Here is a 14,759-nt window from a genome sequence, read left to right as displayed (position 1 = left end):
GGAAAAAGTAATTAAATATCAATAGGCCTATAGAAGAATATTAGATAAATCGGTAGAAAACGTTGGTGAATTTGATGATATCATTGAGGATCAGTATAGACCTATGATATTTAAATACTTGTTTTCTTTTTCCTGAAAAATTATGCTCTGTACTGTCGCATAGAAAACTTCATAAAATCAACAACGATATGGAAGAACGTCTTTCTAAATCTTGCACATTCCAAAGTTATAGAACAAATTGATTCGAATTTATAACTCGTTGGTAGCTATGAAAATACTTCAACTCTTAATCACTGCTAAATAAGGAATAAACTAATTCGAACCTATACTCGTTACTAGATTATTAGCTCTTGTACGTTAAAGGTAGGGGTCTACTCGTCCACCACGGAGCATGTTTTCTGTCCATTGCAATAAATTTCCAAGCGCAAGGTCACTATTGAACCGTGTAAACTGCACAGAGAGCCGCTAGATAGCAGAGGCTATGAGAAAAACAACGCACAGATGACTCTGGCTTGCAATACAATCCTTGCGCCGCGCCGTGTACACAGCGATAAGGAAAGTCTGGCGCTACCTCCTTCTGGCATGATCAGGTCAGATATTATTGCAGCTGGTGCAGCTATTCCATTGAGCAGAATAGAAAATACTGTAAGTACTGATATACATGATAATTGCAAGACCTAAATCTTCATTTATTATAGTATATGATTTATATATACATATATACAGAGTGCTTAAAAACAGTGTCGCATATTTTTATAGGTCGAAACTAGAATAAAGTTCCTATAAACATGTGCCCGGAAACAAATATCTGTTCAGATATAGTCCATGTTGTATATATCTATGATTTACATCAACACACTCCCAGGTCCGGGCGTTTAACCTCTCTCTCAGCGCTACTGCGTGTTTAACCTTCAATGGGAGGGACAATATTATCTATGATGTACACAATTGCGGGCGTAGGAGACAGGTAACTACAGGTGGCTCAACATCCAAAAGTCGCGCACATTAAAATTATAGTATAGGCCAGTGATGTCAAAGCAAGCGCATTTTTCTGACCTTGACGTCGTGCGCGGGCAGCAAGCGCTAAGTATGGAAAGAGGAAGGGTTGTGTATATGAATAAGCAACCTGTTGGATTAAGAAAACAGTGGTGCACAAACTTCAAACGGAACGTGACATTTTATGTCGTTATTTTTATATGGCTTCTTTCTGTTTAATATTATCTGTATTGTCTGTAAAACAAAAGTACTAACACTGATTTCTTAATATTGCACTTGTGTTTTAAATCTTAATAACATAATAGAGAGTTAAGACGGAATATTCACTTAAATTCCATAGTAGTATAATATTATACTGTATTAAGTGGATGAAACACATCATTCATAAAGAAAGTGTTATTCCAAAGAAAGATATTGAGTATGACATAAGTTGGAATTTATATTGATGGTATCTTTAGCCTTACAAAAGTAATCAATAAACTAATCAAAACAATATTACAGTACAAAGCAAAGTTATCTAGGTACTGTATCTGTTTTAAGTGTAACTAATATTACATATAAAAAGGCTTATCGCATTATACTTTTAAGGTGATATTTGTGAGCAACTTCCTATCATCCTGTGGGCATCATTTGACATGCCTGGTATAGGCTACATTGAGTAGTGCGGTTAGAAAGTGCTATCGGCTAACGCTAGATAGCATCATAGCTATTAACAGCAACAAACCTAGATGTCATTGTGATGTGTATGCATATACTGATGCTTGCAGTAATTCTTTGTTTATTGCTCGGGAAACATGTCGTTTTCCCAAGAGCAACGAGTTTTCATTGTTGAACATTATTTTTCCAGTCGTTCTTATGCACGTGCTGTAGACGAATTTCGTATGAATTATCCGGATGTGACAGTGCCTAACAATTCGACCATAACGAGATTAATCGCCCGTTTCAGTGAATGTGAATCAGTTGCAGACAAGAAGAGAACCGGGAGACCGGCCATTTTAACTCCTGCTAAACTGGCTGAGGTGAGAAATGTAAAGGAGCGTTCAGAAAGCTTGCGCAGACCAGAGTCCTGCAAGAGAGCGATACTTCACGATATCTGAGATCGGTTTTTCCGATTCCTCTTCGCATGTAATCGCTCGAGCTCGGGTTTGGCAGCCGCTCGCTCGGGATCGCCCGGGAGATCGCTCCCCAGTCAAAGGGAGCGCTCGTTTCAAGCACTGTACATGTACTGGTTCCATTTCATATGATACTTTTGATAAGAGCTTCGGGTTCAGAATCTTATAACGCCACAATAGAATGATAAGCTACGAAAGGTGTGTGTGGGTGTTGCGTACAGACTCAACAGCACCAGTATCTGACCCTGACCTTCATTAAATGAAACATCTGATGAAACACTCGAGCTACATGTATGGCTACAAGAAAAAGAGCGCTACGCTCAGGCGATGGTCTATAAGTATGAGTAATCAACATATTGGAATTATTGAACAATTCATTCATACATTAGAATAATTTAATCCTACAATAGAATAATCATTATAGAAATCATTCCATTATTCCCAACAACTACGTATTTATAATGAAATTTTAATTGCACATTTTTCTCTGTTTAAATTGAAACAGTCTGAAATGATAGTATAAATACTACAATTTTCACTTCTACTCAATCTAATATTTAACCTGAAAAATACTTAAAAACAAATAGATACAAATCGAACATGATAATTATTGGAAAAAGTAAAACAATTTTAGGTTATATTACTATAAAATGCATATAAAACCAAGAAGTTACTTTTTATACATGATAATAAAAAAAATACATTTGTCATTTAAAACTAATTGCTAGAAAGTATTTTTGTAACTATATTAATTGTTTCAGAAGCGAAAAGAGAAGAATATCTTTAAACTAAGTTAAGACTGTTAATGACAAGATAATTGAATGAATGAGTCGAAGTAGTTGATTTTGAGGAAAAAATCGAAGCTACAGTATAGTCTATGTTGTCTAAAGTACAAATTATTTAAACACATTACATAATAATCACCTTAAATAACAAAATATAACAAATAATAGGCAAAATTATTGTAACAATTAGTATTCTAATATATTGTATATTTCAGTTTTTTTTAAACTCCTTTTGTTTTACTTATGAAAATTTTGTTCTTGCAATTGCCTATTCGATTGTTTTACATTTCCTACGTTTGAGATTTTTTGTTTTTTTCATTCAAGTAACTGTGCAAAAACAATATGTTGTCAACATTTTCTGGAGATATATTCGAACGTCTTGCTGAAATGACACACCCTGCTGTGCTGAATACTCTCTCACTTGGAGCACTTGTGGCGGGAATACCCAAAATCATTTGGGCTACTCTTCTTAATTTAGGAAATCGTCGTTCCTGCTGACGCCACCAGCCAAATAAATCAGAACTGTCTCCAGGTACCCCATGGATGTAGCTTTGAATTTCATCCTTTCCATAATCATCTTCACGCCAGTCGTCATAGTCATCTTTCATCCTCTTTGGTGGAGTTGACAGAAGTGGATTCTGTGAGTGGACTTTTTCACACATGGTTCTTACTTCATTAAGCACCTAATGGAGTAAATAACAAAAATGAGTCCTTGAAAACCATGATGCATATAAATTACACAGTATAAAAAATAACATACCTCTTCCTTTTCATTAGCAGATAGCATTTTGAGGTTTCTGAACTGCGGCCACAGAAATGTTGCAATTTTATGCAGTTTATCAGGTACAAATTTTTGCTCCAACAAATTGTATGCACGCTGTCGCAGATTACGCATTCCATCATGATCAAGGTCATTTGGCAAACAATGTTTTCTTAGCCTGTAATAACTAAGAAGGTAGTACTGCAAAGTGGGACTATTTTCTGCTTCTAGCTTCTCTGTTTCCTCTTTAAAAACAGACAGAAAATCAATGAGTAATGAAATTTCACTTTGTTCGGCACTTGACAGTACAAGATCTTCTCTGTTGTGTTCCTTCAAAGCAGAATTAACCTGTAAATAGATAATCAACTTTTACTCTTAGCCATAATAACAACAATAACAATAATAATATGTATACTGCTGATTTTTTTCTTTTTCTTAATAGCGTGTTGTCTTACCTTGTCAATATTTCGTTGGAATGACTGTAGCATGATGAGTTTTGAATTCCAGCGAGTTTCAATAGCATGTTTTAGAGAAGTGTCTAATGTTTCCATTATACCATAGCGTTTAAACAATGTAACAATTTCTTTACATTTAAGAATCAGCTTCAAGGATACCATTGCTGCCAGCTCTTTTTGCGCCTTTGCTTTTAGCGACTTGACCAAATATGAATCTTCGTTACTATCCTGAATATGATTTTGAAGCCACAGTAAGTTTACATTATCTAAAGTGTTTCCATAAGGTTTTGCTATTGCTTCTATTGGTTTCATAAAAGCAACTATTTCTCTTAGTTTTTTAAGGTCAAGTTTGTTCTTTAGTGCATGGTAGCCGAATTCATCTAGTACTGTACAAATCTGAAACAAAAATTAAATGAGAATTATAAAATGCGCACACACATTTTCACAACTACAGACATATTTTTCAATACATGAATATATTATTAATTTTTCCTGATTCTTTGTATCAACGTTAGCTTACCTGATCAAAATTTACGTCCACCGCTTCCAGCATAGGGATTGCTGATGTAAATCTTCCTGTCATTTGAGATGGAGAGTCCTTGAGTTTCTTTCCAAGTGTTTTGTCTAAAATCTTGATAGATGCCACAACTAAAGAAACCGTCTGAAGAATATCATTACCTTCCTCGCTGTATAAGTTCAAATCTACAAGCTTTAAGGTAAATGTATGTTTCAAGATTACGTTGAGACAATGTGCAGCACAGTACAACCTTCGAATGGAGCTCATCTCAAGAGCACGTTTAATATTTGCTCCGTTGTCGGTTACAAATACAATGTTTTTAGCAGCTGTAGGAGAAATTCCCAGAGATTGAAGCTTATCAAAGAGGACTGTGTTGATATTCTGCGCAGTTTCAGATTCTTCAGGGAATTTAGTTGTGAACAATACTCGACTAATGAGCTCCCAGTTCTCATTTATATAATGAACGGTTAGAGTCAAAAAGTGGTTTTTGCGATAATTGTCTGTCCACAAATCAGTAGTAGCAGCCAAAACATCTTTTTCTGCCATTTCTAATATTTCTGGAATAATTTCTTCCTTAGCCACAACAGCCCGGGCCTTACACGCGCGTGATATTGTCGTAGGGTCACTTAGAAGATCAGCGGCTTCAAAATTACCATACTTTACTCCAAAATCAACAGCTTTCTGAATTAAGTTTGTGAACTGTGGCCCACTGAACATATTAAATGGTCTTATATCCGCAGCACTTACATCGACGCATGCATCTCGGAAAATTTGTTTCATCTCCTGCGTAACCTGAATTTTACTCTCAGCAGATTGCGAACATACATGTCTTGCAAGAACTGAGGGCCCAGCTGTCTTTTTGAAAATTTTAATTGTTTTACATGAGAAGCACTGAACAAATCCCGTGTAATTTAAAGTATTCTTATCTCTCACTTCTCCGAACTTAGTCCAAGCAGAGCTAGTAACTGCTTTCTCATTTTTTTCTACTACTACAAACTCTCCCGATTTAATTTTATTTTCCGCATCTAATTTTAACATTGCATCTTGTATTCTCTTACCATCAGCAGAAACGGTATCCGAGCCTCTGCTTGACAGTACTGAATCATCTTCAACATCCATTTTGATAAAGCGTGCTGACTAGACAAGCCTACATTCACCTACTGCCTGAGTACTGCTTACTGCTATCGGAAGAGCATTCAGTGGGTACCGAGCGCTCGTCTTCAGACCGATCGCTCGGTAGTTACTTTACTTCGTGCTTTATCGGAAATATTCGTGGATACTCGTTATTCAGTCTGCCAGTGCCTTCCTGGACTGATAGCGATATCCCGCGCTCGCTCGGATGCAGCTCTCTGGCGCAGACTCTCAGATTTCATATGGAAGTGCTCAGAGAGCGATGAAGCGGTTACATTTTCGTGCTTATCATGCGCGCAATGTTCAGGAACTGAAGGAGCCGGATAAACAAAAGCGCGTAGTGTACATGGTTGCGGTCATTGCATGGTTGACAACCATGGAATTGCAGAGCTTGACCGTATGATCTTCACAGATGAGGCGTGGTTTCATCTTAGTGGCTACGTGAACAGTCAAAACTCTCGAATTTGGTCCACCGAAAATCTACGTGTTCCATGAAACCCCCTTACACTCTCAAAAAATTAAAGTGTGGTGTACCGTTTCACGTCGTCGTATAATGGGTCCCATTTTCTTTGAAACTACAGTGAACAGTGTTGTGTACATAGACATCAGTTTATTGCGCTTCTTGACAATAATGAACGTGATTGTTGCTTCCAGTAGGACAGTGCCACATGTCACATATCTAATGAAACCATGCAGTTTTTGCGCGACTGTTTTGGTGAGAGTATCATTTCTCAAGGATTATGACCCCCACGTTTTCCCGAAATGACGTCCCCAGATTTCTTCCTGTGGGGTTATCTTAAAGGAAGGTTGTACAAAAACAGGACGCACACTCTGGAGAAACTAAAGAGGAACATAACAACGGAGATTAACAATATCAGTGTACGCGTGCTCAAAAAACTGGCCGCAAACATAGTAAAAAGAGTTCGTACATGCATTACTGAACGGAGCTCTATTTTCAGCATATGTTGTGAAAAATGTAATCATGTGAAAATTGATGTAAATAAACGTAATAAATTCATCTTTATAAATATGTGTGAACGTATTATTAAGATGTGCGCGACTTTTGGATCGCTCTGTATATGTAGGAATGGTTCTGATAACAGTTATATTACCGGTTGTTCTGTATGGTTGTGAAACTTGGACTCTCACTTTGAGAGAGGAACAGAGATTAAGGGTGTTTGAGAATAAGGTTCTTAGGAAAATATTTGGGGTTAAGAGGGATGAAGTTACAGGAGAATGGAGAAAGTTACACAACTCAGAACTGCACGCATTGTATTCTTCACCTGACATAATTAGGAACACTAAATCCAGACGTTTGAGATGGGCTGGGCATGTGGCATGTATGGGCGAATCCAGAAATCCATATAGTGTTAATTGGGAGACCGGAGGGAAACAGACCTTTGGGGAGGCCGAGACGTAGACGGGAGGATAATATTAAATGGATTTGAGGGAGGTGGGATAGGCCTATAATGATAGAGAGTGGATTAATCTTGCACAGGATAGGGACCGATGGCGGGCTTATGTGAGGGCGGCAATGAACCTTCAGGTTCCTTAAAGGCCATTTGTAAGTAATGGTTCTGATATTGTGAATTAGCATACAGTATAATCAAGAATATTTCTTATTTTATTGAACATTGTGTCTTACATTTTCACTTCGTTTGTTTAAGGTCAAAATGGAGAAGGTACAATGGACACGTGAACGAGTAAGGCGGTTAATTGGGTTAATAAAAATGAAATCATGTCTGTGGGATGTTGCATCACCTGATTATAAAAATAAACAAAAGAGACACAATGCAGTAACAGAGATTGGCCTTGAACTGCAAACATCACCAGAGGCCATAAAACAAAAAATACACAGTCTACGGTCACAGTTCACGTCCGAGAGAAATAAGGTGATGTGTCACAAATCAGAAAGTGGAGCTGTTGATACATACAAAATCAAATGGGAATATTACGATGCACTTGGTTTCATGTTTCGTCACGTGAGCAAGGACGTGACACAATACTCCATAGTAAGTATTTCATATGTACATAACCGAACTAGTTTCTTGGGTATACCAAATACACATAATAGACTACTGTAATATTTGTTTAGTTTTTTGAGGTGACTGTCCAGAGTCCAATAGAATACTCGGGCGTGCATGTTTACTCTTATGTCCTATAGGTCTTGCAAACGGGGAATACCGACGGAAGGAATGCGAATCACACAATACGATAAGGAAGAGAGGGCGACAGGAAAGGTCACGAGATAACGTGAATGATATTCAAGAGTACAGTCGAAAGAGAAATAACATCGATAGAATCAGTCTTGCGTTATGATAGTTACATTAAGACTTTAGTTTGTTCCACTGCATGTGAATACGTGTCTTGTATGGCACGGTATTATTATTTCATTCGTAAACATATGTTGCGCGTTAAATTAGCTTCGAATTTTTCTCTTGCTACGTTCTTTATTTCCACAGCGATGTCCTCATTTGTTCATCTTCTTGGAAGAGACAGTACTTCCATCGGCTCGCACCTCTCCTACCTCGGCGTGCCTACATACACACGTCAAAACAGGCAGCAACGCCACCATTGGTTTTCAGTAATCGTTTCTTGCGTGAGCTATACCCATTCTAGCTGCGACAAAGATAACAACCGATTTTGCAGCGGTGAGTAACACGCTCTCGAGCTCACATTAACAAAATTCATCTGCCAAAATCGCTGGCGCCCACTATACAGATTTTGCCAGGGAACCTCACTTTCCCTACAAAAATATTCCATGAATTTTTTTTTTCTGATGTTCTTCGTAGACGCGGGCGGATTTCTGTTTAAATCTCTTTGTAGAGGCTGAAAGTGGCCTGGCTCATTTCGCCAAGTTCCAGGAGTAAAAGAACCATTTTCGTTCTCTTTATCGAAAATATCTCTGGACGCGTACAGTCGAAGAGATCGTAATATTAAAAAAATATGTAGTACACATACAGCACAGACAATGTTCGTTACTTTACATGGATCTAGTTCCATACTTCTTCTCAGAACTCTAAATCGAGCTGACATAATCCCAAAAACATACTCTATTATCCTTCTTGCCCTAGATAGGTGATAATTGAAGATTCTTTCCTGTACAGACTGATTCTTGAATGAAAATGGCTTCATAATATGTTTCAATGCAAATGCATCGTCTTCAGCATCACAAATGGGACAGGAATATCCCTTTCAGGTGAAGGTCTAACAGGAAATATTTTGATATATTATTGTCAGGAGCACTTGATAGGGCACAATTTCTATAAAAAATTCCTCGGTCAGAATTTCGACCTTTTGATCCAATATTTATGTACAGTAGCCTATAGTTTGCATCTGCTTGTGCCATCAAAACGATAGTGTGAACATTCTTGTAGTTAAAGTATAGACTACCACTGTTAATCGGTGCCTTGATGTTAATATGTTTCCCATCTAAAGGCTGGTTCACAATAAACTGGAAACGAGAACCAGAACGAGAACGGAAAAATTGTTAAAATGTATACACTTAAATGTGAGCATTCACAATTAACGAGAAGCTTGCCAGAGCCCGGGAACGGTGACGTGGGACTGTCCAAATTTCAACTTTGTCGTTCTCGTTTCCGATCACAGCCTACTAGATTTATTCTGTTGCCATGATAAAGCTATTTCATCGTCGTGTATTTTGTAGCACGGAGGCCATGACAATTTCTTCTCCATGCATGGTTTCTAACTAACTCGGAAATTCAGTAGAATCACTTTCAATAAACGCTACGTGTATATGTGACTAGAGTACCACGTGATTTGAATTCTTAAATATTTTGTGCATGAATTCTGAAGTTGGTTAACCTGTGTTTATGTTGACTGGTTTGTTCTCATGAGAGAATGTCATTGGTCAATTATACACTTATAACATCAGATTGCATAATATCGACTTTACATATCGTTATTTGTCATACATATCGATATGCATAGCCATTTCCGTTCTTGGTTTATTGTGAATCAAAAATCTTCACTTTCACGTCCTCCGTTTCCAATTCTCGTTCTAGTTCTCGTTCCTGGTTTATTGTGAACCAGCCTTAAGGCGCCCAGTAGATTAGGGAAATTCCACTTCTTGTTAAATTCATCAGCTACCTGAAGCCACTCCTCTTCTGTTTTTGGCACCTAAAAGTACAAACGAGAACATGAAAATATGTTGTAATGATATTACAATCACAAGCCATAATTTATGCTCCAGAACTATTGGTTTCAGAGCACAGTCTCAGAAGAAGGGAAGATGCATAGAGCAGAAACTCCAAGTGATGACATTCAAGAAGATGAATCTACAAATCACAATCCTTTGCCATCCACCACGAGCCCGACCTCTCCGAGATCTACATCTCGGAAAGGCAAGAGAAAGAAGAACATCGAACTGGAGGAAAGGGCAGCGATAAACAGATGTATGTCAGTCTTCGAGAGTGGTACAGGTAAACAAACAGACGAATTTCACATCTTTGGAGAGTATGTTGCAAATGAATTGCGGGTGATGAAAAACGATTACTTTAGGTACAAAATGAAAAACGCTATACAGCAAGCTATTGTGAACGTAAGTGAAGAATATGCAAACAGCATATTTGGATCACAAACTATGGGTACCTCGTCCAGTGCATCAACGTCTGCAGACACCTTGTAGAAATTCACTGTGTTGCGAAGTGACAATAATTTAAATAATTTCTGTATGTTTGTTTTTATTTTACTTTCTTTTATTTCTTCAATTCATATAGTTCAAGTTATTTTGTAATTGCAACCATACTTATTTATTTTTGTTGTTTGGGACCCTTGAGATAAGCCGCTTTATGTTATCTAATATCTTTTCACACAAGTATACGAATTCTGTTCTAAAATTTAACAATGCTACTTTTTATTTGTCCAGTAATATTAATAATGTGCTTGCTATTTGAAAATAACATAATTATGAAGTACAGAGTGTTCCGCTTATAAGTATAACAAAAGAAATAGCTATAACTTCTGAATTAATACAAGTATATAGTTGAAACCAACTGCTACAAAGAATGAAAACTGGGAATTTTTGTTACCTTATGTTCCATAAACCTCAACATGGCTTCCATTGGTGGCACGGGAAATATCCAACCGGTATTCAACCTCGACCCAAGTGTTATGAAGCATCTGTGGTGTAACATTGTTGACAGCAGCATAAATTCTTTCTTGTAAGTCTGCCAAATCACGTACTGGCGTCCTGTAGACCTGGTCCTTAACAAACCCCCACAGGAAAAAATCAGGTGGTGTTAGATCTGGTGATCTGGCAGGCCATGTGATGTACGGTGATCCTCTTCCGATCCATCTTGCAGGGAATTGTTCGTCTAAGAATGTGCGAACCATGTTGGCAAAGTGTGGTGGAGCCCCATCTTGCTGGAAAATTGCTCCATCTGGGAGTTGTGGCACAGCATACAGTTGCAACATATCCAGGTACGTGTTTGCAGTGACTGTCTTTTCAGCAAAGAAATAGGGACCAATGAGCTGCCTATCCCATTTCATTATTGAGACGTACGTCGGTACAGCTTCCCTCGGTCTAAGATTGTACTGACGGCGAAACAAGCGCTGTACACGAATTATGGATCTATGTTCTGCTAATGACAGCACACAAAAGGCTTTCTGCTGTGGCGTCCACATGCTGACTGACTAAAGATACGACACGAATTCTCTTATTTAATGATCTGCGCATGCGTGAGTCTTCTAAAAATAAGTAACAACAATGGATTAAAACTTCCCAATTTCCTCTTTACAATGGTACCAATCTTAACCCATTTGCATGCATTGTTATGAAATTATAACTATTTCTTTTATTATACTTATAAGCGGAACACGGTGTATAAGAAAGGAAACTATTGTCTTTATGTGCAATTCACTTAAACAGTAGAGATTACATCCAGATATAAAAATGAATTGAATTTACTTTCTATGACTATCAATATTAGGTTCATTATTATTTATACTGTACTGTACATTATTTGATAGTTTAAATAAACATATATAATGCTACATACCTTTAAATATTCATTCTTTAATACAGCGAAAATGGCGTCACACAGCTCAGATATTATGCGTGAAACTGTACAGGTTGGTATACGGTATACATACATCAGTGACTGATAACTATCACCTGAAAATAATTTTAACATTTCAGAAACTCTGAATACCAAGTAAACATCCTGTGTTTTTAAAATACACACATAGATTATAAAACTTTCATTTAACATCCATGCTTACCTGTTGCTAAATACCTTAAGGTAATGGCAAGACGTTCCTTTGGTGATACACATTTCCTCATTAATGTATCTTCCTTCTGAATTAGTGGTGCCACCTTCTCCAGCAAATATTCAAAATCATCTGATGTCATTCTCACGAAGTTCTTATAGAACACTTCATCTTCAGCGCGCAATTCAAGAAGCAAGTTATCAACACCACACTGTTCACGATTCGAAATCCGGCCCTTTACTCAGTATATTCTCCTTTTTCCCTTCATTTTTCTTAGCCTCCGCAATAAAAGTATAATTGCCAAACAACCAGCAGCAATTCTGTTTTCGTCAGCCATTACAGGCTACACTCTGACCGTTAGTGCTACAAGGTCAAGTAGAACGCTCTTGCGCCAGAGAATCCAGCGCGAATTTCATAGCGACATGTAAACAAGTGCTGCAAGACCTTCCTGCCTGCTTCTAGCGCTGTACAAAAAATTACAAATAGCGTGCTATTCTGGCCATGTGTGTAAACGTGATGTGATATTTCTGTTGCGCTATTTTTAATAGCGCACTATGTAACTATGTAGCATCGTGGACGAGTACCTTTTAGTTACCGAGCAAACTGATTCTGGCTCAGACCCGTAATTGGTTACGAAATGACTTTAGCTCTTACGTACTGATAGGTATGGAAAACTAATTCGAATTACATATACTCGTTTCTTGTTCTGCTAACAAGATACAAAACTAATTTACGTAGCCTATGTATTTTGAAAAATAGCTCAAGAAAATGAACTATGAATGGCAATGTCATTTGCAACATGAAAATTATTGCGAAACGCATTGCATTTTCTTCACAGTCATCTTTATACTTTTGGAAATCAAATAACTATAGCAATTATTTTGTCCGAATAAAAATACAACATACAGCTTCAAGAAGAAATCTTGCAATGTTCTGTATTGGAAGTCCGCATTTAACACTGCATGAAATAAAACTACTCCATGCCTTTGTTTTAGAGAGTTCTGTATTTTTTTGTTCCTTACGCAGCACAATTAGCTACTGCTTCTATTCTCAAGATTCAGGTTCTTATAATAGGCCTAGCCTACAGCGCGTGTTCAAAATATTTTATTCAAAATTAACTCAGGAATAAGCTTTGAGGATGAAAGAAACTCTTTGGAAAACACTGTACATTATAAATATCAAAGGATGTACTGGGAATCGAATCCAGCACCTCCGACAAGAAACAGATAAGTAACTTAATTAAAACTGAAACCCTTGAAAGCAAAATATAAAATTATTAAACACCAACACTTCAAACACCCGAAACGTTATTTGAGATACGCTTCTTTCATTAAATGAAGAACAGTTATTCCCAGAGAAAATGAAACTGTAGCTGGTACACAAGGAAACCGCAAGGATGACTTGATTTAATACCGTGTAATCTTAACTGATCATTCCAAAAGATAAATGTGAGATCTAGACTCAAGAGTTATGACAACATTGTCACACATTCAGGAAGTAACATTGATAAAAACTCAAGTTTGTAGCCATGTCGACATATCCTGTTGCATCATTCTTTTCTTTAACTGTTTTCAGAAAAAAAAAAACGAACTTTTAATTTCACAGAGCTTCCTTTTCTTCTACTGTCTTCAGAGAGAAATGTTCTCAGACTATACAATAGATAAAAGCGTAAGTAAGATTCTTGTTAGGCGTACGAATTAAATTAATAATGAAAATTACAAGAGTAACAGAAGAAATTAAAATATATTATACAGAGTGATTCACGAAGACTGTGCAATATTCTAGGATGTGATTTCTGGCATCATTCTGATGAATAAAGTTCATATAAACATATGTCATATTTTTTTAATCGAGTGAGTTACGCCCTCTTGAATGTTAAACATAAACGTAGATATTATGAAGGTTTAAGCATTTAAATTATTTACAGTAATGGTAGTAGGTGTATTATAAATTTATTAAAGAACATTCACGTTATTTCTCATCTGAAAAATCTGTATTAAAGCTTGTTTTCAAAGACCCCACCTTGTGCAGCAATAATCGTAGCCGCCCGAGTGTGAACTGCGCGCGCCTCATTCCCTGTTCGAATGCTAGGTAGATACGTTGTACCGGTGTTGAGTTATCTCTAACCCTGACCCATATGTCACGAGATTTTGTGTCGCTGCTATCAGCTGAACCGTAACACATACAGCTCCAGACGTCCAGAGAGAGATAGATTGACAAGAATGCGTGTTACGGAAGAAAGAAACGTGATTTTATCCGAAACTATTCAAAATCGGACACATGTATATACGAAATTTTTTCATCAGAATGATATCAGAAATCACATCCTAGAGTATTGCATAATCTCCGTGAATCAGCCTGTATCCAGGCTGGAAGTGAAATAATCCTGCAGATTTTTAGAGCAAATAGTTCATGTTGTATGTAGCAAAAAATGTAATATCATATTGGTGGAAATTTCGTAGTTTTCTCAGAAAAAAATGTCCAAATGTTTAAAATCCGGTAACTACTGCGAATAAGATAATAGTTTTTGTCCATATAGACAGAAAATCAATAAAGAATTATTTATCTATCTCTCTGTCGTATTTCATTAACGTGGGCGTTTTTCGTGTAAATTTAATTTAAAACCACTAATTTCAAGCCACTGAACGATGCAACTACATCGCAACGTTGTAGCTAGAAAAGGAGGAGTGAGGCAGTTCACGACTTCACGTACGCTGAGTTCGTTTACCTGTTACATCTGTATCACGATACAAAAGGAGACTGTCAGCGGCG

At 37.1% G+C, this 14,759-nt stretch overlaps 3 protein-coding genes across 5 annotated transcripts in view; 1 reads left to right on the top strand and 2 right to left on the bottom strand.

The window, feature by feature from the left end:
• The window catches only part of Lrrk (Leucine-rich repeat kinase), a 283,300-nt gene that overhangs the window by 208,678 nt on the left and 59,863 nt on the right, over positions 1 to 14,759 (bottom strand). The window lies entirely within an intron of this gene.
• Positions 434 to 11,871, top strand: LOC138698359 (uncharacterized). Of its 2 annotated transcripts, XR_011331846.1 has the most exons (4): positions 434 to 645; positions 7,424 to 7,768; positions 9,985 to 10,697; positions 11,607 to 11,868. XR_011331846.1 is itself a non-coding variant. In XM_069824214.1 (3 exons), the coding sequence occupies exons 1-3, from the start codon at positions 502 to 504 to the stop codon at positions 10,402 to 10,404; spliced, it is 909 nt and encodes a 302-aa protein (XP_069680315.1). In that variant the 5' UTR covers positions 434 to 501; the 3' UTR covers positions 10,405 to 11,871. The 2 variants fall into 2 exon arrangements, 1 of the variants encoding a protein (XP_069680315.1); XM_069824214.1 differs by having other exon boundaries at positions 9,985 to 11,871.
• Positions 7,764 to 13,022, bottom strand: LOC138698360 (uncharacterized). Its single transcript, XM_069824216.1, has 3 exons — positions 12,000 to 13,022; positions 11,777 to 11,892; positions 7,764 to 9,896 (listed from the first exon to the last, which is right to left on the bottom strand). The coding sequence occupies exons 1-3, from the start codon at positions 12,127 to 12,129 to the stop codon at positions 9,735 to 9,737; spliced, it is 408 nt and encodes a 135-aa protein (XP_069680317.1). The 5' UTR covers positions 12,130 to 13,022; the 3' UTR covers positions 7,764 to 9,734.

This window comes from Periplaneta americana, chromosome 4, assembly GCF_040183065.1.
Source record: "Periplaneta americana isolate PAMFEO1 chromosome 4, P.americana_PAMFEO1_priV1, whole genome shotgun sequence".
Lineage (NCBI taxonomy): Eukaryota > Metazoa > Arthropoda > Insecta > Blattodea > Blattidae > Periplaneta > Periplaneta americana.
This window is presented reverse-complemented; position numbering and strand designations above follow the sequence as displayed.